Source organism: Tachysurus fulvidraco, chromosome 9 (genome assembly GCF_022655615.1).
Source record: "Tachysurus fulvidraco isolate hzauxx_2018 chromosome 9, HZAU_PFXX_2.0, whole genome shotgun sequence".
NCBI classification, from domain to species: domain Eukaryota; kingdom Metazoa; phylum Chordata; class Actinopteri; order Siluriformes; family Bagridae; genus Tachysurus; species Tachysurus fulvidraco.
The window spans coordinates 9,182,623-9,208,747 of NC_062526.1; the positions used below are offsets into that span (position 1 = coordinate 9,182,623).

General features: G+C 37.4%; 1 protein-coding gene across 1 annotated transcript in view; it reads left to right on the forward strand.

Annotated features, from left to right (window-relative positions):
* The first annotated feature begins 4,884 nt into the window (after nt 1–4,884).
* vcana (versican a) overlaps nt 4,885–26,125 on the forward strand; it is a 28,740-nt gene continuing 7,499 nt past the window's right edge. Inside the window, exons 1-10 of the mRNA XM_027138575.2 lie at nt 4,885–5,245; nt 6,274–6,344; nt 7,629–8,000; nt 9,153–9,327; nt 9,599–9,726; nt 10,797–11,090; nt 14,922–16,052; nt 18,872–24,880; nt 25,021–25,134; nt 25,228–25,341. Coding sequence (XP_026994376.2) covers nt 6,281–6,344; nt 7,629–8,000; nt 9,153–9,327; nt 9,599–9,726; nt 10,797–11,090; nt 14,922–16,052; nt 18,872–24,880; nt 25,021–25,134; nt 25,228–25,341 — 8,401 coding nt within the window. The 5' untranslated portion in view covers nt 4,885–5,245; nt 6,274–6,280. The remainder of the gene's footprint in view (nt 5,246–6,273; nt 6,345–7,628; nt 8,001–9,152; nt 9,328–9,598; nt 9,727–10,796; nt 11,091–14,921; nt 16,053–18,871; nt 24,881–25,020; nt 25,135–25,227; nt 25,342–26,125) is intronic.

Genomic DNA, 26,125 nt, shown 5'->3' on the forward strand with positions numbered 1-26,125 from the left:
TCTGAACTGCTAGTCTACACACATGCCTGCAGCGTGCACATAATTAGACAGTAAGATTTTGTTGCCTTGTTTGTATTTGAGCACACTGCAATTTAAACGAAACAATGCACCAAATGTCAACTTTAATTTAAGGGCTTTTTACTCTATATCGGATAAGTTGTACGATAATCACAACCCTTTTTATACAATTACCAATTTTTTGGACCTCACATAATTGGAGAAATGACAGTTCGGTTGTTTTTTTGGCAGGCAGTGTGTCATTCCATTGTTTATGAACAAGAGAACCAAATGGTCTAGAATTGAGTTTGCTTTTACGATCATTTTTTAACTAGTGTCTCGTTGCCATTTCTCTAAATGAGGCCCAAATCTTTTATTTAGCATTCACAGGAGTTCTAATTACAGCAAATATGTTGGATTTACTTAAATGAATTCATAAGACAAAAAGTGACTGCTAACTAACCTCAAGTCCATGAATTGGCCTTTTCTATTTTTTTAAATATATGTTGGCTTATGTTACCAAGTGTCAGAGTCTGAAAGTCTAAAATCTGCTTGGTACGGAAACACAAATGTACACAACAGAAGATAACAGTAGTGAATGACTGAATTTTTCAGCTGCTGAATGGATCAAGAGGAATTGCTAAGATAAACTGTAGTTGTAGCATAAACTAGAGAGAAGAATAAACTAACATGATGTGACCAGATGGCAACAAGAAGTATGCTTGCTTTTGTCCGAATGGATAGTTAATTGTATATTTATCGCCAATCCCTGGTAAATCAAGAAGAAAGCTTACAAAGACTGCTTCCTTTTTGTTGGTCCTAAACTAAACTGTCTGACTACCAGCTCTTACTCTTTCTCATCAGGAGTAAAACAGACATATAAGACTTTCCTAAACCATGCTCTCCAAACACAGCTAAAGCAAACCATCCATTACACTGAATACATGGAATACTGTGAAACATCTGAGAGTCACAAAGGCTAGTTTGGAAACATTGCTATAATACATGTTATCATTACATAGCAGGAGAACTGGAGATTAAAGATACAGTACAGTAGTTGTTCTAAAACTTCACCTCAGGTACATTTTACTACATGGATAACGAGAGATATGGGGGTCATAAATGCATGAGCATGCTGTATAGTTTTATGTGAACACAATATTACATCAATTGTCTAAGTGCATTTTCTTTCTATAAACCATTTGATTTAAATTGTGTATTAGTTGAACCCCTACGACTAATGTTTTTTGTTATATTTAATCTTCCCTGGAGTGAATAACAGCACTGAACACTTTTTTGTAATGTATAATATAAGCTGGAAAAGAGTTTTACAGGGCTCTTGGACCCTCCTCCATGCAGAGTTTTTTTCAACCTACTCTATATCATCTGATTTGAAGTCTTCTTCAGTTCTATGGTAGAGGTCATTACCTTATGGCACAGTCAACCAGGTAAAAAATATTGACTTCAGTCTTAACATAATCCTTTGGATCACCTGATCATAAAACAGTGTCAACATAATAATTAGCCATTATTTAAGTGGATATAAGATTCATGCAGGTCTCCTTTAGGCCAAATTTTTGCCTTAAGATTGCAATTGTACACTCAGTTATTCTACTTTCTCCTTGTTGTAGAGAATCAGTCTCATAGATTTTGTAATACATATCTCTGTTGGTTTTACAAATTGATTTCAGCTGGATGACTTAGTGTTTAATTTATTAAACAAGATTTAATGACATAAAGTTGGGTAGGTGGGTGGTGGGAGGGAGTTGTATTTTAGGGGTACACCACAGTATTCAGGGCTGTATTGTGTTAGCTCATTTGGTCACAATGACTTCAGAGGGTTTACATCAAAATGCAAACCACTAACAATCCTCAGGAGTTGCATGGACAACTAATTCTAATTTGTTGCTAAAACATCTATTCTTGTCCAAAATGTAACTTTCATGTCTGTCTGATTCAATCATGTGACCAGACCACTGAACCACATTTCCATTAGATTCTTCTCTTTTCTTTTAAATACAAATCTAAAGACAAAAACTTTTAAAAACCATTAAATCTACCACTAAAATAAATAAAACTATAAAATGCACAGGACCTTTCGCTTTCAGAAAAGAAACTGTTCAGGAAGCTAAAAGTATAATAGAACAAAGATATAAGCAATAATCAGATTTTAATGACTCCTAGAATGCATAAGCATAATTTTTTATCTAATTGTATGTTATGTTCAGTTGTGTGATTCTGTATGGTCAGTTGAAATGAGAGGTCTTGTATAAAAGAAGCTATGATTCCAATACAGGTAATTAAATGTTAACTCCCAAACAAAATTATTGAATATAAAACAATAGCTTATGGACTGCACCAAACATGTAATTCTTTTCTACTTAACTACTGTCAGAGATCTCAGAAGAGAAGTGAAAGGCTTTGTGAACATCTTTCTAGGCTATAGTCATGGGGAATGGGTGACAAGTGGAAGTCTGTAATTAAGCCATCCTTTTCACACATTGAGTAAACACATACATACTCACTTTAAACTAAAATACGTACCTCTTCCTTAACTGACAGCTCTTGTGGACGTGTGGGACAGCTGTGTCATGGTTCCACGTTCCTTTGGACAGCTGGATGCATTTGAAATTCTTCTTCTTGTCTGACTCCTTTCAATTATGTTTTATGCCCTTCGGAAGTGAAGATGGTTTTAGGGGTAGAGCGAGACTGTGGAGCTTTTTCTTTTTCCTGTGGAATGTATTTATTTGTAAAAGAGAATTTATTTGAGGTTAAATTCGAAATAGACAACTTGATCCACATGACAAATTTTCATTCATATACACATCCAATATACATCTAATTGAAAAGCTTATTCTTATTATAGTGCAGATGACACAGATATCCAACCTAAAGGTACCAAGAAGATAAAACACAGCCAAAAACAAGTCATTGCTAATACATAAGAAAAAAATACATTAAAATTAAGTATTTGCATAGAGAAAAGAATGGAGAAGAGAACTGAATTTGATAAACTCTGGATGATGAAAGACATGTTGGACAGCTACATTCTACATCAAAATCAATTAATTTAAGCTTAGTAAAGGTGAGGACACTGATGTCTGGATTTAGATGACAGATAATGATCTCTAGACAGATGTCAAATAAAATCACAATAAGAGCCTTGGAATATCCCTGTGCAGGATATTGAGACATAAATGTCTAAAAATGTACCATATATTGTATCATATATTAATTTTTTCACACAGCTCATCACCCACATCCTGTGTCACTTTGCTATAGGACATTTCACTCTGATGAACAACCATGTGCAATCGAAGATGAGTCTGGTTTTAAAAGATAGAGAGATCCAGAGAAAGTGACAAATTTCCCCTACATCATTGGTCTGTTGGCGAAACATGAATAGCCACCAGTCTCAACCCCATTTCACTGCCTTCATCTCTCTTCATACCAACATCAACACAGCTCAAAAGAAACAGCACTCTTAGGAAGTGGTGGCCAATACTGATTACAGTCCACAAAGGAATGGAAAGACTCCAAATTTTTACAGATGCCCTGAGGAATAATTGGTAGGGGGATGGAGGGTGCTTGGGGGGGCGTTTGAAGAAATTGCTTCCTGACTGAATCTCAATGACTGTGTATGACATGACATTACCTACATCTGATGCTATGCAATGATTAAATACATTGATAAAGGTTTAACCTACTATGGGAGAACAGGACCTGTCAAGGAATCCAAGGCTGCATCCCTCATTCAAACAAACCAACCAACAAACCAGTAAAACCTTCTTTGTGAATAAAATGTTTAAGAGGAATAAACATTAACACTTTAAAAATTATTATTATTATAAATAATGCCCCAATAAAAAAGCTAATGCAAATTCCAGATCAAAAGAAAAAACATTAACATAAAAAGCTATTTAAAAACCCTCAAACCATCATATTAAGGATTATTTTAATTCACTTTCTAAGCTAATGTGAGGGGATAAACGTACAGGATTTATTCATGCAGTTAAGCATGTCTTATAATGCTGAGGATTTTCCTTATCAGTGGTAGGACACTCCCTCGTGTGGAAAAGGAAGGCAAGAAAGAGCAAACCTCATCTCAAACACCCATTCAAAGGAAAGGATTTTTAATACAATATAATATATGGGTCACTTTAAATAATGAATATTACATTTTAATTAAAATATCATAGTGACATCAAACAAAGCAACTAATCCTGCCAGTTAATCGTGTGCCTAAAGAAATAAATGTAGTGCATGAATACCCAAAGAAATGTTCATTAAACTTCCAATTTTCTCTAGTAATTACACTTGGGTGAGGAAAAAAAAAAAAAGAAGAAGAAAATAAATAAATAAATAAATAAATAGTGCGAAAGCAAGGTGCAATTCTTCCCCTCTACACAATCTTCAGCATCAAATTAACACCTACATGTCTTGATTAAATCTTGCACCGTTTAATGGCGTCCAACTATACCAAGGTGTAAATGAAGTGATTGGATATTCCTGTGTTTTTACACAAAAATAACTGATATTTAAAACCTTTTTTTTTCACTGGGAATTTTGATATGTAAAACACCACCATAGTAATACTATTAATGAATCATAACGTGTATAAAGGATTCCTATGTTATTTAACAGTCAAATAACATAACGTGAATGTAATCCATTTATTTCTGTATGTATTTATTTATTTATATATTGGCCACATTGTCTACTGTGAACACGTGGCACAACCATTAATCACAGCCATTACAATTATGCCACACACACACACACACACACACACACACACACACACACACACACACACACACACACACACACACACACACACACACACACACACACACACACACACACACACACAATCAGCATCATTAATCCACAGACGTGCCAGTCGTCTCGTGTGTCTCAGTCTTCCTCCGACTGAATTGTCCCCCACCCACATGTCCACTCACTCGGGTGATCAGTGCGCCCCTCCTCTCCATCCCTGACGACGTAATTGTGGGTGTACAGAAGAAGTGGAACTTCATCTTCGGATCTTCTGTAAAAATCACAGTCGCCTACTCGTCGGAGGAAAAGAGACGCCGAGAGGAAAACCGTCTACAAGTCGAGGAGCAGCACGAAGAGGACGCGCTCTTGGGGTACAGCGTCATATGGACTCTGGACATATCGTGTGCTTCATACTGGAATTTTAATGACCTCGAACCGATTTTGGATTTATAAACGCTTTTATTGAAAGGTAAGTGAGTGGGTCATTCTGACATTGTTCATTGTGTTCCGTTTCAAGTCGCTCACCAAGTCGAATAAATCAATCAAGGATGCCCCGTTAACCCTGACCTCATTTTTAGTCTATTATCAATGAGAGAATAGTGAAATCGAGTAAGTGGGAAATTGTTATATGTTTACACTGAACAGGTGCTGAAATTCGGATCAGAATTAATCGGACTCGTTAATACTAGGGCGCGTCTTGTCGTGTTGAAGATACTGTCTTTCAGTGGAAGGAGATCTTCCTGTACATCTTTATACATCAGTCTTATCTATGGACAGTGGAGTGGTGTGTGTTTGAGAGAGAGACAGACAGACAGAGAGAGAGAGAGAGAGAGAGAGAGAGAGAGAGAGAGAGAGAGAGAGTTCAGAAAACTTGCAAACCCAAACAAACCGGTGCGTGAGAGAACCGAGAGCACCGACCAACCGGCACGAGTTGCTTGGCTTCATTAGGTAAATAAAACATCTGCATTTGCAGAGTTTGTCGCCTTTCATGTCAGTTTACAGACTGCACAATTTTTATTTGTCTAGGGTGAGCGTTTTTAGTTAAAAACAGATAAAAACAGTATTCTCATTCTCTCACAAAGCAAATGACAATTCTCCCACCATTATCCACCAGGAGCTCAATATATTGAATAAGATAGTTTAATTCACTAAAAGTCTAAAGGATAATGCAACTGAAATTAGACCTTCGGAGGTGTTTCTCCGTTGGAGCACAAATTTGCCAAATCCCCGTAGGGGGCTATGACAACACAAGCCCCAATTGTACCACCCACATTGTCAATGGAATGGTTACTATCACAAATATATATATATATATATATATATATATATATATATATATATATATATATATATATATATATATATATATATATATATACACGAGGCTGAATATTCCTTATGGTTATGTTCTTTATGCTGGTTTATAACAGACAGGAATTCTGTAAGGAATTGAATCATAATACTAAGTGATTCTTTTTCCGTTTCCCCAACCTCTAGAGAGAAGATGCTTCTGAATCTAAAACATATACTGTGGTTATTCTGCTTGTGCCACACATCACTTGAACTGGGTAAGTTTTTTTTTTTTTTTCCCCTTTTTGAGATGTAGCCTACATCCCTTCAAAAGGAAATCATTCATTGCATCTGGTTTCCCACAATGCTAACATTGTCTCTTCCCTAAATCTTAATGTTTTGTTGAATGGCCTTCCCAGGACCCAGCACCTTTTAATTAGGAACTGTCTCTTGAAAACAGATGGTTGCACCTCATAACATAGAAAGGCCCTGCACATAATGTAGTGTATGCCCTGAGGGTTTATCCCACCTGTACCAAGCATTCCACACTGTTTCTCGAAGGCAGGTTTCAGAAACTATACACTGCACAATACCTACAATACCTACCCCATTAATTTCAGGTTGCTTTCTCAGTCGTTGTGTGGAAAAGAAGGTTGCTTTAATGTCCACTAATTTCTGATCTGCAATCACCCACATTATCATCACCTGGTTTGACCATTTATTTACTCTATCATCACAGTTTCCCTTTGCCAATTTTTGCAATATATTGTCATATCAACACTGTCCATCTGGCATTCTGACCGTTTATAGGGAGAAATTTGTAGAATGATACTAGACTGCATTCACTGAATAATCTGTAGAGTGCCTAATAAAGCAATATCATTGTTCACCATAAAGTAAAACCAGACTTTACTTAGTTGCTGGGGTGGTGCAATCAAGGGTGCATGCTTTGTACCTTTAGTATGAAACTGAAAATGCTTGTGGGGTTAGTGGTCTTTAATATCCAATTATGTTCCTTAAATTATTTTACAGGTATAATGCATAAATAAATAAAATGTATACCAAAGGTACAGACAATATCCCTTTAATGGTACCACTTGAACAACAAGCAAAAAAAAAAAACAGTTTGGTGCCATAATGTGAAAGTGAATTGATACAGAATAAAAACCCTTTCTGCAACTTTTATTCTTACAAATGAGAGATAGAGAAAGACATGAATCAAGTCTAACTGATACCCAGACATTTTTTGCAAATACTGTAGGTAATTGAGCCAATTGAATTGGGGAATAGCTATCCCACCCCTTTTCTTCATAACTGTTTTTTCTCTTGTCTGCATCCCCCTGTGCTTCCCAGCTTGATTATTTTAATTAGGAAATACAATGCTTGGCCTTGTGCACAGCATGCTTGTATGCTCTGCATCTTCCTGCTGTTGTCTAACACATAACAGTGCACTTTGAATCCACAATGACATCACTCTGCAGGAAAAAATAACACAAAGGGTGTGTGATATGCATAGGAGAATATACAGTATGCTTAATTCAGTGTGTTTTTAACTATTTCAGTTTCAGGCTCACGAACAGTGATGCAGCCAGTGAGCGGTTCTCTTTCCGGAAAGGTTGTCCTGCCGTGCCACTTCTCCACCCTCTTTACAACAGCTCCCAGCAATGCTACAACACCTGGAACAGACCATCTGCGTATTAAATGGACCAAGATGGATGGTGATATAGAGTCCAAAGTAATCGTTACTCAAAATGGCATCATTAAAATTGGGCTAGGATACAAAAACCGTGTGTCTGTGCCGAGTCATCCAGAGGATATTGGGGATGCCTCATTGACTATTGTGAAACTGCGGGCTAGTGATGCCGGGACCTACCGCTGTGAGGTCATGTATGGCATTGAAGACACTCAAGACATGGTCAACTTGGATGTCAGTGGTGGGTAACAGTTTATTTATTCTTTTTTGAAATAAGCTATATCAAGTATGCTTATCTGTTAAATGATATAATGAAAGCCTTAGACCAGTTATTTTTTAATTCAAGAAATGATAAAGTAGCATGATTTTTAAAAAGAAGCATTGCACTCTAATGGTAAAAATGGTAGGTTTTATCCTTAAAGAATGCCCTTTAAGATATAGCACAATGCAGCGTTCATAAGTGATCATTGATGGGCTTTGGTGATGCGCTTCTATGATGGAGAAGACATAATTAGAAACTTTTCACTGGTAGAGTCTTCATTTACAAAGTGTTGGCTGAAAAATGAATGAAAACATTCCCATAAAGAGATGCTATTGCAGCTGCACTTGCTTTTCTTCATTCTATTCATTCATATTCATTCTCATGTTCATTTTTCCAATTAAATTAGATTTGTTTAGCTGCCAGTAACCTGTTAAAACCCCAGGATCCATTGGTGGTTAATAATTATTGTAATTACCCATCTTTCCGGTTAGCTGCACTGTAGATACTGAATAACTTACATTTGTTACTCAGTAATGCTTTAGCTTAAAATTACACAAATAACAAGATGGGACATTAAGGGGTTACTTAACATTAATTCAAGGATTTGAAAGCCACTACCTTTTTTTAAACAAAATATGTCAAAATTTTGCCATTTACATTATTCATCTAAAATATGCTCTTCTGCAGACGTTTGTACTAAATAGTCTGTTTTTAATTACTTGACATTATTACATTGCAATATTTTCTGAATCACATTCATTTGTGGAACTTATATATTATAAGGTCATGTGAAAGGGTGGGATAGGCTGGGATTGTTTATTTAGCACTTGAAGACTCTTAGCAAAGTCTCCAGAATTTTAATTGGAGCCATTACTCTTTTTTAAAGACAGTATTAGGGTGGATGGAAAGTCCCTATACCCACGCACTTGTCATTGCTATAATTCACCACAATTCATTATGTTTTATAGTGACCCATGTAAACATCTCTTACTATGGCTAATAAGATATTTTACTTTATATTATATATATGAGTTATTTGGATTTTCTGTGGAGAAAGCATGTCAGATGATGTCAGATATTTGTCTTAAAAATGTCAGATATTTGTCTTAATCAACTTTTTTTTTAATCTAGGTGTGGTTTTTCACTATCGGCCCAAGATCAGTAGATACACCTTGACCTACGACAAAGCTGTGGAGACATGTAAAAGTGTTGGGGCTACCATTGCCACAGCAGAGCAGCTAAAAGCAGCTTATGAGGATGGATTTGATCAGTGTGATGCTGGTTGGATAGCAGATCAGACAGTGAGGTAAAAGCACACTGATGTAGTCCCCTACCATTACAATTCTTATTGATATTCTTGGAAATAACAATATAAAACAGAACGCATGACATATATTGGGCTAATCTAAGCAGTGGGAAATGGCCAAATGCCATGTTGTGATTACAGACATTCCATCTTATTTTGTAGTGCTTTATATGGTACAAAGCTTTATAGAGATCTGAGGCTAGAGCCTTAATGAGCAAGCTGATATTTGAAGCTTGTGCCATGCAGAGATTTTCTCTCTTTGGAAATGTAGATACCCCATCATTAACCCAAGACCTGGCTGCTCCGGGAACCTGCTTAGAAAACCTGGGGTCCGGTCATATGGCCTTCGAATGCCCAATGAAACCTATGATGTGTACTGCTATGCAGATAAACATGACGGTAAGTGCATGATGAGAAAAAGGCTTACTGCTCCTGATCTTTTCTTAGAGCTAACCATTTACTTTGTGCAAATGTAGACATTTCCGCTCAGTCCGCTTTACTTTTGATTATGCTATCAATTGATTTCCAGCTAGGTAAGGCCTTAGAAGAAGTGTGGGTATTTGCTCTAACAACCAGTATTACTTCTGGCAAAACACACAGATAGTGTGAGTGCAGCCAAAGTAGTTATTTGTTGTTCTTTAGCACATTACTGACAGAATGAGTGTTGTTCTAACAAATCACACAATTATGTAGTTACAGGAATCAAAACGTAAATTGTGCCTAGAATTATTTCCAGAGCAACATCATTATTTCTGGCACCACTACAGAGAAGTCCATTTCTGTATTAATTATTGGTCCATTTCTGCCTGCAGCAACATGTGTTAGTTAGAGTCAGTAACATTTAGCTAATCAGTGTTTTGCACCGTCAGTTTGAGATTTTGCTGAATTAGTCTCTGTTTGTGGAAGTGTTAAATATTGCCTGCAATTTTGGATAGAAATATAGAAATTGTAAGTAAACAAATATATTATATAAATATAGGATAAGTTTAACTCTAATGTCTGCCATACTTCAGCATATTATACTCATTCTAAAAGATGCCTGTTTTTGGAGTATAAGTACTATGCTTATTGTAGAGTTCAGTATAGAAAGACAAATGTTTACTAATTAACACCCAGTGCTTTGATTGTTAAAACAGCCACCCTTTTAACATTCTGCAGAAATTTAACGAAAAACAGTTTGAGGGTAATCATTTTGTATATATTGATTTTCTCATATAATGTACAGTAAAACATGTTGGTGATGAAAACCATTTTGTTTCACATATGGAGAACATTAGGTTTTATTAATATATTCTGATTACACTTCTGATGCATAGATGCAGTTTAACAGCTTCGGTTTCCACTCAATGATTCATTCAGCAGTTTTTATACATTTTAAAATCCTAATATTTTAATTAGCACAGATGTTAACTTTAGCTGTTCGTTGTGTGATATGCAACTAATATATATATATATATACATTTGTACAGGTAATGTTTTCTTTGCACCCACAACAAATAAGATGACCTTCGAGGAAGCCAAGTCTGAGTGTGAACAAAGAAATGCTGTCTTGGCTTCACCTGGTCAGCTCCACTCGGCCTGGAGACAAGGTCTAGACCAATGTGACTACGGCTGGCTGTCTGATGGAAGTGCCCGCTACCCTGTCGCCATACCCAGAACACAATGTGGTGGAGGTTTGCTTGGAGTTCGCACCATGTACCGGTACCGCAACCAGACAGGCTTTCCTGAGCCCAGCACAAAAATCGGAGCTTACTGTTTCATAGGTATAAATCTTTGCCTTCTACAATCTTCCATCTTTTTAAGTATCATTTTCAGTCAGACTATTCACATCTGCTAGCTATTGCGCAACCAAAGACTACCAGAGACAACTAGAGGCCAATACTGGAGGCCAATACTGGAGGCCAATACTGTCGCTTTCTTGGCAATCAGTGTGACATCAGTATTGGAACTTGTGATGATAGAGCAAACAGTTGTGCCACTTAGGTGCTATTATCCAATATGTGCACGAAGTACAAGAAGCATTTAGAGAAAACACAGGACAATTGTTTAACCAGAGCTCCAGATTTTCTTGATGTCATTTCTTAGAGTGTACGTAATCTCTTCCCCACCCTTACAAGAACTCTCACTCCCAGACATGCACACACCCACCTACACACACACACACACACACACACACACACACACACACACACACACACACACACACACACACACACACACACACACACACACACACACACACACACTTTCCCAATAGTTCTCCCCTTTCCCACATCAGTGACATTAAATCCAGGCAGAAGCTTGGACTGTGTCTGCATCTAAGCACATTGTTTGTTAAGTTGAAAGACTAAAAGTAAGTGGAAAAGTTTATATAAAATTTAATAGACTGTGTCTGTGTGTGTTTGTGTACAGTGATTCCTTGAGCTCACTCTATTTAACTTTGGGTTTTTACTTGTTTCCTGGGAAACCAAATTGGGCTTAGTTAAAAGGAAACTTTACTCATTTCTGTTTAGGCTAACTTCTTCAGGCATTTTAGTATTAATCTTACTAAATAATCAATTTAGGACTAATGTGACTTATTCAGTGATAAATAGTCTTAGAAAATGTTGCCACAAAAGCAGATTACATTTTTCAGTACAGCAATGGGCTGCAATTCTTCTGTAAGTCACTTTCACTTGAATGCCTTGGAGCCCATTTTAAGCCTTTAAACAGTGTGAGAATGGGCTTAGGTATACCTCTTTTAACCTTTATTCTTCTGTCCACCTCTCATTTCCTCAACCAGACTCTCCCTCCTCTTTGTCACTCATGCTCATGGTTATCAGAACAGACTCAGAGATAATGGATAGAGCTACTGCTATGGTGCCCAAATTAACAAGTCTTGCTGACCTCTGCCCTGGTGTGGGGGCTCTATCTTTTCAACCGAGGCTAATTTAGATAACTTGCCTCCTGCTAGTAAGGGCACTCATCCAGAATGGTAGCCTGCTGTGATAAGTATTGGACCCCAGGGGTCACCCAAAAACAGGACGCCGTGACCTACTTGATTGTTTGGTCTATTTTAGGTCAGTCTCAGGTCCATGTGGTTTTAAGTGCTGTTCATCGCTTACATAGTGGCCAGTGTGTACTCTTATTTCTTATAAAGCCATATCCACTCTCTCCCAAAATGAATGTTGAAAGCTTAAATACTCTTTGACTGGAACAAACCAATGTCTGTCTTTTTTTTTTTTTTTTAATTTTTTGGAAAGGAAAAGAATGCCTTGCACCTTACATCAGATATAGCTGGAGAAATAGGGGGAGGGTATTGTACTTAATGCATTACAGCTGCAGTGTTAGCAACAGGCCATGTCACTTTAAAGCAGAGAGATTTTCATACACATAAACTCAAGAAACGATATGCAAGTGATTATTTGAAAACATTACAAGATCTTGTTTCATTTAATTTAACGTTCAGCCAAATGTGGTCAGTCATTTTAAGCAGCAGAGTAAGAAAAGCAAAAAAGCTAAAAATAGAGAGACTAGGTATGTTTTGTTCGAATCTTGTCAAACTGAATTAGTTAGATAAAAAAAAAAGATGTTTTATTTTTAGGATCATAGTGTACACACAAAAACATTCCATATTTAAAAGCCTTCCACACGTGATAATGGTGCAGAGCAGAGACAAGTGGGTCTTGGTTTGATTGAATACATTGTTAAGAAGTGTGGTTAGATGTGCTGTTGAGATACAAGCGCCTATCATTTTTGCTACTAGTGGCTAAATATATCCAATAAAGCTGATACAAGCATTAAAGAAACATGTGTAGAAGATGAATGGTGAAAAACAGAATGATACACATGCTGTGGTCATGCACACACAATGCATTTTCTCTTTGGCACACTTTCCCACTATATACTCTAGACAAAAAATGTGTGCTACATTGTGCAATTGTGGTCTAAACCATCCTAAACAGTATATAAGCCATATTTGATGGTTTTATGAGTGCAGTGAATAAACTTTTTTATAGGTGTTAATTATGTCAGATTGCGACACAAGCAAACACACCGTTTAAAATGTTGAAAAATCTCTCTTGCACTAAAATTTTTGAATATTTTTTGCACAATCAGCTTCACACTAGCTTCAATATATAAAAAAAACATTTCAGATTTTTTACATGTTTTTTGAGTGCAAAGGTTTGTTTTTACATTTCAAAGGAAATCTGAAAGTGGGTGGAAGCATAAACCATTAGAGAGAGAGAGAGAGAAATGAATTTGGAACACAGCCCAGGAGATGCTATATGACTTTGTCTCAAGGAGAAATCCAATTGAGAATGTTATTGATGAACAAATTACAAATATATTGGATGTTTTGGATGTGATAAACTTTCATAATGAAATTGGATGGATTTCTAGAGTGTGCATAGAACACAGTTTGAAATGTTTTACCTGTGCATCTCGGCAGGCATGTGTTTTTATCACCATTTAAAACAGAAGCTTATGAGAGACACAAAGGCTTTTGGTGCAAACTGGGCTTCAGTTACCACACCTGACTTTCTACTTGTGACCCCAGTAAATTGCAAACAGTAAAAATATTACTTGCATCCAAATTGCAAAATGTTGGCATATAAAATAAACCTGATTGTGCACGGCATGAAAATGAAGCATTATGGAGTACAGTTTTCTAAGAAAGCCTCCTTTGCAGTTAATCTGTTTAAATTATATTAAACTGTTCCTATTTTAAATTCTTAATGTTTCTATTTGAAACACTTGTACAGGACAGCAGAGATATAAACAGTTAAATCCCAGTCTAAAAGAATCCTGAATACCAGTTTAAAAGAGGCTTGGCAGTGCAGAGGATACAACTGCTTTAACTAACCTGGGAGATAGACCTAAGAGTCTAAAGCAGTGATTAGCAAATGATACAGGTGATTTGTGATCAGTAAGCTGCTGAAATTAAGTGGTTTGGCCAAGAGGAGGCATGATGGCATAGAATTCTGGGAAATTGAGTTTTCAGAGGATAGCATGACATTAACAAAGACATGTAAAATGCCCCACTGAAGCAAATATAAACAGGTGTTAAAGATAACATTTTGTACAAAGAGTCTACACAAAATTCTTATATTAATAATTATTATAATGCTTTATTAAAATTCACTAAATATTACAGGAAGTCTAAATGCACACATGTGATCCATTTCTGATTTTGATATAGAACTGAATTTTTTTGATTTCCCAAGCTTTTTAGTCATCAAGGCTGGTAAGGAATTTACTCTAAGAAAATAATTCACATCTTCTAACTAATCAGATTCAAGCATACAGGACATACTTTGTCTAAAGGATCTAAAAATATAACATATCACTCAGCTTCATGGCACTCTGTTGTGGATTACTTTCCTATGATAGAACGTTCCTATAGAAAAAATGTTTTCTTAATTATTTATTAGTTATTGTCCTTTTGTACTGTGGCACATTAGGAGATGTATTGTGTAAAACAATGGCAATTTTATAACAGTCATTTACTGTACTAGAAGAACAAATGTTTTCCTCCTCTGTTCAATGTCTGAAAGCTATACATTTTGTGAGTTTTACAGCGGATTAGAGAATAATACTGTGTTTAATTTTAGGTTATGAGTTTCTGAACAACCAAACAACATGGGTGGATGTCACAGTTGAGGGTGTCACCACCTCACCCTCAATAGCCACTTCAACCACAGCCCAGACTGCTCTCTCTGAATCCTCCCTGGAGCTAAATATTTTCACTGAATCACAGACCACCATAGATGACTCTGAGTCCCAGGTCCTGACAGACCCTCCTTTCATGTTTTCCACTAGCATGGCCCCATCAAGGAGTTCTGACTCACCAAGTAGCCAGCATGTAACAGCTATCCCTGGGGGTTTTAACTTCGATGACTCAGTAAGCACTCTCACAGATGCTAGAAATGTGTCGGAAACTCGAGATTACGACTTAGTATCCACAACAGCTGGTCCTGATGTCCCGGAGATTCCATCAAACAAATCAAAAGATATGAATGGAATTGTAGTAGGTACAATTCCACCTGATGTTTTAATCTCAGCCTCTCAAAGCACAGAGCCAATGTTTGCACTAGGGAAAACAGAGGAATCAATTCTGGAAAAGGATAAAATACACATAACCTCCGATGTCACACACACTAGCTCTAATAGAACAGTAGAACCTACAACGTTAATCAACATGTTTGTTGGAGTTTCACAGTCTAGTACAACAAAAGATGAGAGTATTCTGCCAAACATCACTACTGTTCATCTTACTGTAACTGACATAAGCCCTACAGAAGAAATTCAGTCTACATTGAGCGATGATTATGACAGTTCTGAGAAAGTCACTGAAATTGGTGTTATGGCTGGACCTCCACCTACACAAACAATCAGTGAAGTTTCAGATACCACAGATGGACTTAGTACCGTGTCAGATACTACTGATGCAAATGTCACATTCACAACTGATACAAAACCCAATACAACTCATTCTGACATTACATCAGCAACATCCACAGTCACCATACCAATTAAGATAACAACTCCCATACTTGCTGAGAAGTTTGATTCTATATCAACTAAAGAAGAATCAGTATCGTGTTCTTCAGAACTCTTTGATGAAGTTGCGTCAAAAGACATCACAGCCGCGACAGGTTCTACAGAAAAAAGCACCAAAAACTGTACAGATTTCCCATCTGTTCAACTGATCATCATTAACATTCATGAGCAGAATGAAACAGGTAAGGCCCTTCTTATTTTTTGCTAACTATTCCCTGTTACTCAAATCCACAAAAATATTATGAGAGATTTGTTTGTGAGAACATCGACATTGAAAATTCAACCATTACACACTTTAATGAGTGGGTTGTTTGCTTTCAGTGATACATATGCTTTAATCATAGAAATTAGATTAAGACTCAGTCACTATTGTATAAGTGAGCCCATAGCAGGCTAAATTAATAAGGTACATATTATTTATGACATTGCCCTTCAGGGTGCTGAATATCTAGCCTTTCTGCCAAATTACTTTATGGGGAGATGACTTACACCCACATATGGAGTATTTAATACAGAAATGACTCACATCAATATTCAGACCTCAAATGTCATGTCAAATATAACTACAGAAACGCTATTTTAAAAAATTGCACAAGAGTTATGCAATATAGTTTGTTATATAGTTATAGGGTGTGGTTTGCCTAAAACAGAGGTATCAAACTCAGGGCCCAACTTAAATTTCAAATTAAAAGCATGATAAAATAGCCTACCATGCCCACACAGGTTATGATTTCATGACCTCGATTTTAAGTCACATAGGTATCACACATTCCACTTTATTGCAGTAATATGGCACATTTACTACATTTGAGTGAAATGTTATTGAGCCATGCATGTAGTACTATTACAGTAGTGACCTAATACTAATTAAACACAATATAAAAATAAATGGGATGGTATCATACAAATACATACAACAAATATAAAAATAAATAGGGGAAGTAACATACTAATACATGCAACAAATATAAAATATATAAAATATAAAATAAATATGATGAGATAATGTCCTCATCAGCACTGTAATGAGAACAGGTAAAGAAGATGCAAACATTTAAAATTCACTGCCATGCTAAAGACCTGATTTAATGAGGCCTCATTGGATTTTATTTGAAGATTTGATGAGGTCTCTCCACAGGATCATAGTGTAAGTGTGCTTTGTTCCGGATTTTCTGAGATTAATCAAAGCGCTTCATAGACATGGCACTCGTCTGTTCACACTTAGTGTGAAACCACAGTCAGCTACTTTAAAATCTTGCCATCGTGTCAGTTTACTTAAGACTGGTCCAAACCCGGTTCTTTTGGTTAGTGTTTAGACCAATATGTTCCATATATTTCCTTATTGTGGTATGTACAGCCAAAGGAGAACGGCAATATTTTAATTTCACTGCTAGTTATATATGGTATATAACTGCCGATGTAATAAATAAAATCTAGTATCTATATAGCTCCCATATGCCTCAATTTAAAAATGCTTCCATATAAATGGCATTCAATATTTATTCTGACTAAGTCTGTGCAGATCGACAAATTGTTGTTGATCAAAACATTTGTAACAATTAAGCTGTTTGTTTGAGTTGTTTTTAAAGAAAGGTAACTAATCGTAAATGTTTAACAATGTTAAATAATTTTATGCTTCTTGGAGGCTTTTTTCGGACAGCTCTTACACTTATCTAGCTACACTAACAATTTTAGAAGTAGTCCTAACACCTTTAGCTGCCAACTGTTAGTTTTGCATAGCTCATTTTCGTCCAAGAGTGGACGAGACAGCACACATGTTCTCATTGGTTCACACTGCCTCTCTGGTTTCTGGAGCCTTGGCAAAAAAAATCAACTCTTGGCATGCTACCTGAATAAGCACAGATGCCTATTAGCACACTAAAGACTGGCTGCCACAACAAGGCTGATGTCACCGCCAGAGTAATGTCACCCCTCTCTGTAAGGACAGCTGAACAGTGAGCTTGTGAGGCAAAGTGTTTACTGCTTTTTATTGGCCATGACTGGGTGTGCCATGACATCAAAATCAGTTAGCCAGATTTTCAGCTGATGTCTAAACACCAATGTAAAATGTTGTCACTCTTATGCATTGTTTGATTAATTCAATTTATTTCCATTGTAAGGTTGTGCTAAAGAATGAGTTTGTGTCAATTATATAGAAATTACAGGGTGTATCCTTAATGGAATTATTAAGATATTGCTAAACACAGCACAAGACGTAGCAAATGAAATATGGTCATAAATGGTGGCTGGACTTGTGCTACTGATGTAATTATTTGAGCACAAAGGTGTACATGTATCTCACTCCAAATGCCACAAAACACCTACCTTTATGATCATGACCCAGGCTATTTTATGTGTCTTTAATTAGCAGGCACATGGTATGACAACAAAGTCAACACTGCTGTTCAGGCTGTGAAGGAAAAAAAAAATCGAACACAAAACACGTGTCTACATCTATAAACTCTGCTCAGGTTTTAAGCACTGTTAGGAATTGTATTTATTAATCATTTGATTTAAACCTGACACAGGACCTAAACATTAACACTGAGATGCCTGAGACAGGATACAACTGAACAGATGAGGGATAATAGGGAGAAACTTGCTCAAGGACCTGATGTGGTAGCTTGGCAAAGCAAGGATTTCAATCTAGTCAGTAGCCTGAAAGCTCTGCTCTTGTCTGTCAAGGAGTGAAGTTTTATGCTCTGTAAACCACATAGCCAACCATTTTTTGCACTGTTTGAATATTGAGAACAAATGTTTTGGTGAAAAAATAATTAAAGGTCAACATAATTCATGTAATGCCTAAGCAAGCAAGTAGAACATTGTTTCTCTTGTGATTGACCTTCTTAGCTTGAGTTCTCAATGATGTGTTGTCTCACTGTGTTTGCTTCTATATTCAATGTTGTTCATTCCTTAGCTGATTTATGAAATAATACTAATACAATTTATTATAAATACTGTAAGCAAGCGATATTTAATATATACCCATTTTATTTTATAGCTCAACTGGACCCTCTGATACCCCAGCTTTCAATTATTCCTGAGGTTCCAAATAAGCCTATTCCCTCCCCCGTGGATGGTGAGCCTATCTGGACCAGAGAACAGACTACTTTTGATTTCTCCTCTCCTGCAGCCACCAGCACACCAACACTCAGTTTTATAAATGGCAAACATGAGGTGAGCATTGAGCCTGAGAAGTCTGATGCAGAGAAAGAGGCAAGAGGAGACGTGTTTGAGAGTGTGTCCTCTACACTTCAAAACCTAACAGAAACAGAAGAAACAGAGACATCACCCAGTTTCGATTACTCACTCTTAGACCTTGGTGCAACACAAGCTGGGTCACCTGAGCCACAATATGTTGATAACAGAGAACCAATATTAGTAGAGTCTACTCCACCATCATCAGCAGTGACAGATTATGAAGATGAGACTCTCATAGAGGAAAGAGACTTAGTACCAGGTACTCTGTCTGGCATCACAGTTCAAAGCAGCTCCTCACCAGAACCACATAAGCCATCTGTGTTTCCAACAAATGCTTCAACAACTATCTCAGATGTTGCACCTTCTAAGCCAATAAAAACCACTGAGGAAATTTCTCTTACTACTGAAGATGGGTCTGGGCAGGAAATGGCTACTATTCAAGCACTACAAGTGACACAGAAAATTACAACATTACAAGCAACAGAAGGTGACAAATTTGACCATACAATGAATGCAACTGAAAAGAAACCATTACTGCCCTTTCATACTGACACCACAGATATTACCACAGACTACCGGACATCAGAGTCAGGAATGAAAAAGTATGCTTTTACTACAGAATCACCTTGGACTGCAACACATCAGACAGACAGGAAGTCCACACCTGACACTGTTGAAGAGCAAGCTATTTCAGAAAGCACAGTTATGATTAAATCTTCACCAGACATAGAAATCAGCACTTCAACAAAATCCTTATTTCTAGCTGAAAAAGAAGGATCAGGTGGTGAAACCCATGATTTCATTTTTACAAACCCTACTTTACAAGTTACTCTTACCCTCAGTCCAACAATGCCAGAATCTTTGGTTCTCCAAACAGAAGAAACATCAGAAAAACCATCAGAAGTTAATATTACTGATTCCTCAGAAAAAATATTCTCCACACAAGAAGAAAAACATTTAGATGAGGTATTATTTATAAGCACTGTATCTACAGTGGAGGAAACAAGTAAAGATGTGCCATCAGGTACGCATTCTGAGACTTTTCCATTTTCTGAAGCTGATGGCTCAGGGGATCAGTTGCTTGTTATATCAACCACAAAATCCCCAACAGTTTTTCCATCGCATACTACAAACCATTCTAAACAAAGTATTACGACAACAGCTGTTTATACATTTCAGAGAGGTGATGAAATTAAAGAGTCAGTAAAAACAATTTCAGAGGAAATGGACACAAGTCAAGCTACTGTATCAAGTAGTTACCTCACTGTGGAGACAACAGAACCAGCGCAGCCGAGCAGTATATCTGAATTCGTACAAGAATCCTTCACTGCTACAGTTCAAGGTGTGATGACAGAGGAAGGCTCAGGTGACCAGAGGCCTGACAGCCCAGCAGGAGAGATTCTGGCAGCAACAACAGTGCCTCCAAAGTCATCTGAAGTGCCTAATACGGATGCCTCTGAAATGGTCTTCTCAACAGAGAGCACAGAAAAGAAAACAACTGATCAATTTACTGCTGAGTCCATAAGTCAAGGGTCACTGCTTTTCCCAGATACAGAAGGTTCCGGTAATCAAATAACTGATACATTTTCCACAACTATATCACCTGACAGAGATCATTTTATGTCCACTATACCAGTGTTGGATGGAACACTGTTATCTCACTCAGAAGATGCATTATTAGGAAGGACATCAGAGAGCCCAGCAATTGCATTTATTATTGCCAATACAGTCCCCACTACACATGAAGTTACCAGAGAGCAAGAAAGTACTACAATAATCCCAAGTCCTGCATCCACACTTATTTCTGCCTTTTCCTTATCAGATGGAACAACAGTAAAAGTGGAAACAGATCACACAAATGAAGCAGAAACTGAAAATCCATCATCAACCATAATAAGTGATGCTGTCACTTCAATCTTATTACATTCTGCACCAGAGGATGACTTTTCTGGTGACAGCACTCTTGATCAGTTGAGCACAACTTTTATGCCAGTGCATAGTGCAGTTACAAATGACCAGGATATGACAACAAGAACATCACCAGAGAGTGAAACAAAAGAGGGTATTACTACAGCAAGAACTTTTACAGTTGACCACACACAATCAATCACAATAGAGCCTAGCTCAACAGAGATCCAAACAACACCAGAGACAACTGACACATCTGGAACTAGCCATTACAAAACAGAGCCCCACTTAGATACTGAATATGTAGAAGCCTCGACTACAGTATCTAAAGTGTCATTTATTACTTCTGATCCAACACAAGAAATAAAACCGTCAGAGGGTTCTGGTGAAGAAAGTGGGGAGTTTGAGGATGGTAGTTCTGGTGATTTCTTTAATACAGTTGTTGAGTCCATGCCTCCTTCACAATCTCCAGCTACAAAAGATATATTAACAACAGAATCAGAGGCAGTTGTGGGAACAGATTTGCCTGTACACCAAACTGTTATGGAGGTATTATCAGATTTTGCCCAAACAACAGGTACAGTCGTTGCTTTTACAGAGGGTTCTGGGGACCAGAATGAAGATATCCTTAACGCTGTCACCTCACCAACATTATCAAGTACATCTCAAATATCTCACTTAGAGAGTATACCTAATGCTACATATTTAACACCAACTTCTATTGACATGAAAACAGATCAAATGACTTCCATACTTGAAGATTCTGCTGACAGTATGCCAGGAACAACTGAAGCAAGTAAAGAATATTCTGTAAGAACTGACGAGGCAGAAATTAGCTACACAAAGAGCACTTTAGATTACTCGAATGTTGAAACAGCTACACTTTCCACAAAGTTACCATCAGAATCTAGTTCACATCTTCCATCACAAACAGAATTAATGTCTTCTTCTTTGGAGTCTGGTAGTGGTGACACAGAGGACAATGGTACTGAAAGTGAAGGGGCTGATGATGATGGTTCTGGTGATGTTGTATCCTCTCTCATTGAATCGTTTCCACCTATTGTCACTACTACAATGGAAGTAACAACGACATCATTCAGAGGGATTGAATGTGAGGGTACGATAGGTTATCAAGGATCAGAAATGACAACAGCTGAAGTAAATACAGAATTGTCTGTGAAAACAGATGAGGCTGAAACCAGTGAACGTACAACCATACCAGATCACCTAAGTGTTGATACTTCTACTCAGTATGTATTGTTCAAATCTGAATCTACTTCAGCAATGCCTAGAACAATTCAAAAAGAAACTACTGCTGTCTCTTCAGAGGCTGGTAGTGGCGACATAGAGGATACTACATCTGAAGGCACTGAAGATGAAGGCACTGAAGATGATAGTTCTGGTGCTCTTATTGAATCTGCTGCTCCCTCACAGGATCCATTAACAGATATAAATACAGAACAACCTAAAGAGTCAATACATGTAGGTATCAAAGACCTACCATGGATTGCTCCAACTTCATCTTTCACAGATTCAGTTGCCTTTACAAATGAAGATAGTTTGAGCAAGCAGTCAGCTGTAACCACTGTGCCAATGACGCCAGGCACAGATTCAATCTATCAGACATCAAAGCAAGTTGATTCAGACACAGATGTGACTACTCCAGTTTTCACTGTCATATACCAAGATAGTACAGATAAAGAAGTTACAACAGTTGTCCCATCTAGTAGTGAGATCAGATCTAGCAAAATTACCACAAGGCTACATGATACCAAATCAATTACAAGTCCTGTTATCATATTCACAGAAGAGATAAAAGATGAAGATGAACTTTTCTCAACAGTTACAGATAGCATGAAAGACCATAGCACCAAAACACAATTTATTACCAAGGATGATATGATCATTGATGCAGATACAGTTTCAGGGTTGGAACCCTCATCACCTTTTGACTCCACTATCAACACAGAGGAAGCAGCTGGCATAACAGCTGTCACCATGACACCTCAATCTTCCAGCATACTGACAGAGGAACCAGAAGGTTCTGGAACAGACAGTCCTGTTTTACCCTCCTCAGATTTACACCTGCCTACTCAATCAACCAGGGAAGGGTCAACAACTAAAGGGATAGATATAAGTCACTCAGTAAAAGCTGAGGAAACAGAAACAAAACCAACATTATCTGTAGATATCGGTGATGAAAGATTTACTGCTCAAACTGTGGCTCCTTCAAAGATGACTCCACACTTGTCAACATCCTCCCATTCTACTCAAACTAACCTGCATTCTACTAGTACTACGCATTACAGCACTGGAAAATCCTATCCTAGTCAGACCACCTTCCAGATGACTACAAATCAGCCTAGATTTACCAATAGTGATTCTGTCTACGTTACCAGTCAGCACAGTCACATCATCACTAATCCAAGCCATCCAACCACCACTCACCCTAAAACCATCTTGCATGTGACCACAACACAGCCAATGCCCGAGACATCTGATTCTATTTTGATTGGTAATTTCTCATTAGACAGTGTCTCAGTAGAAGGCTCTGGAATGCAAACCTCAATACCAGGTGTCACTGCATCTACAGATACAAGCTCAACCACAGTCTTAACAGCAGATGTTAATTCTGGGTATATTACAGATAAAACCACTGACTCTAAACAATTAGAGTTTAGTTTTGCGACCCACAAAAGTGATACAGAGGAAGCTTCAGGTCTAATTTCAGAACTTACAGTGTCTAGTGAATCAGATTTAATTGAGACCACAACTGCAGTAGTTCCAACAGTAGTTTCACATGACATAGCACAGGCTACAATCCATAGCGAACCAAGATCAGCACTCCCTTATGATGATGAGTCAGTAACAGGTAGTACATCATCTGTTATGGAAGGTTCTGGCATTGAGAGTGAGACAAAATCGGACATCACAGTACAAACCCCAAAATATGAGGTAACAGAAATAATTCAAACGGAAAGCGCTAAAGAGAAAGATAAGACCACAACAGATGCAGTACCACAAAGCTCAGAGATGCCATCATTTGATTCATCCAGAGAAAAGACAACGAGCCCATTATTATCAGAGGAAAGCTCAGGTGATGTTGTTTCTGAGATCTTAACAGAAGTATCAACAGCCATATCTATTCAAGTGACAACAGATTACAGAGATTTCTCCACCACTCATTCACCTGCTTTGGTGACACTATTTAAAGAAACCGAGAGTCCAACTTATACATCCCCAATACTCACAACATCAAGGTTCCTTCCTGAAGGACTGTTGCCTACTAAACATACCTCAACAGAAGAAGACTTGTCAACAGCAACAACAATTATTCCACTGGATGGTGATGCTGAAACTTCCTTAGTAGAATCTAAACCATATTTGATTGATTCTGAGACTTCAGTGCCTGAGAGTGAGACACCCCTTGAAAGCACTCCAGTATATAAGAGTAATACATCAGTTGACAGCACCGTATTGCCAAGCAATTCAGTCAAATATCCTTTACAGAGGTTATCCACTGTGTCACCTACGGATCACTCTTATGAAGAGGTAACCACTGTCATTCCATCATCTGATGAGATGTCAACAGCATCACCATTGTTTGATTCAGTCTCTGGATCTGTAGATGAGGGAGAAGTGTCACAGGAACAAGAGACAATTGGAAAAATTGAGGAAACTGAGGAATCTGCAACATTGGAGAGTACAGATCACACCACCTCATCAGCTGATGAAATTCAAATAGATTCTGTTACAACAGCTTCTCCTACAGATAGTTCTGATGACACCATACTTGTCGAGGGCCCAGCTCCTGATCCAGAGGCACCGAATGGAACACAGATACCTATACTGAACGTGGACCTAGGATACACTGTTATTGGAGAGACATATGATATTGCAGGTGTAATATTATTTTGAAGATCATATTATCAGCATTTCTTAACTCAATCATCCATATTATGTTTATGTGGCAGTTTTTCCACACGGAGCCATATAATCATTGCCATGTGCATTCTCTCTCTCTTTTTTTTTAAACTACAGGTGTCCATTCATGTTCTGACAATGGGTGTATGAATGGTGGCTCATGTTTGAAAAGGGGTAACGTCCAGATTTGCAGCTGCCTACCTGGATACACTGGTGACAGTTGTGAACTAGGTATTGAACCTGCAGTGAACCTTATTCACTTAATCAATCAATAGTAATGTATTATTCAGCGAATGACATCTCATTTATGTAATCATTATTTAGATATTGATGAATGCCATCCCAACCCATGTCTTAATGGCGGTACGTGTGTAGATGGGATCAACTCGTTTACTTGTGTATGTCTGCCAAGCTACAGAGGATCTGTCTGTGAAGAAGGTATGGACTTAATTCTTTGTTAATGCTGATTTACACTTTACTTAGAAAAACTTTACTGTAACATACAGTTGCTGGAGTCATCTATAAAGACTCAAATTTCCATAAGGTGTATTCAGCTTTACCTACTGTAATAAAGAATACCATAGTGGTATATTTGGGCTATATTGAATGTCCATGTAACACACCATGGATGCTGGAATTATACAAGGGTGATTCATTTTGTGTGTCTAAAAGCTTACAAACAGCTGCTTATGATTCTTAGGCTTCTTCCTACCCAGAAATAAACTCAAGTTTAAGCCAAGATAAACACAAACATCTGAAATGCCCTTTGTAATAGAAGTTCCTTAGTTTATCAAACAATTGTTAGCTTTATATAACAGTTAGAACTGCCTTTAGAAAAAAAACCCTCTTAACTATTCTTGTGTATTTTATCGCAAGCATTGCCAAATTAAAACTACAGCATTTCCTGTGTTCTCCTTCATCATATTACCTTAAATTACTATTTGAGTGATTAACTGCTAGTCATTAGAGTTTCTGCCAGTGTAAATCTATGCCATTTCAAATAAGTTAGGAAACAGTGCAGCCCAGGGCTGGTCTAGAAACCTCCGCTGTGATTAATTGCCTATGGCTCATTTACAAATGTGGAAAAAAGTGACATGATCGTAGATTAAATTCATGACTCACTTGGTGCAATGTTTGGAACATCTGTCTCTGTAGAAACTTTGTACACTAAGATATCAGGCAAAGTGGACTCTTGAGCATTTAAAATGTTAAGATTTTAAGG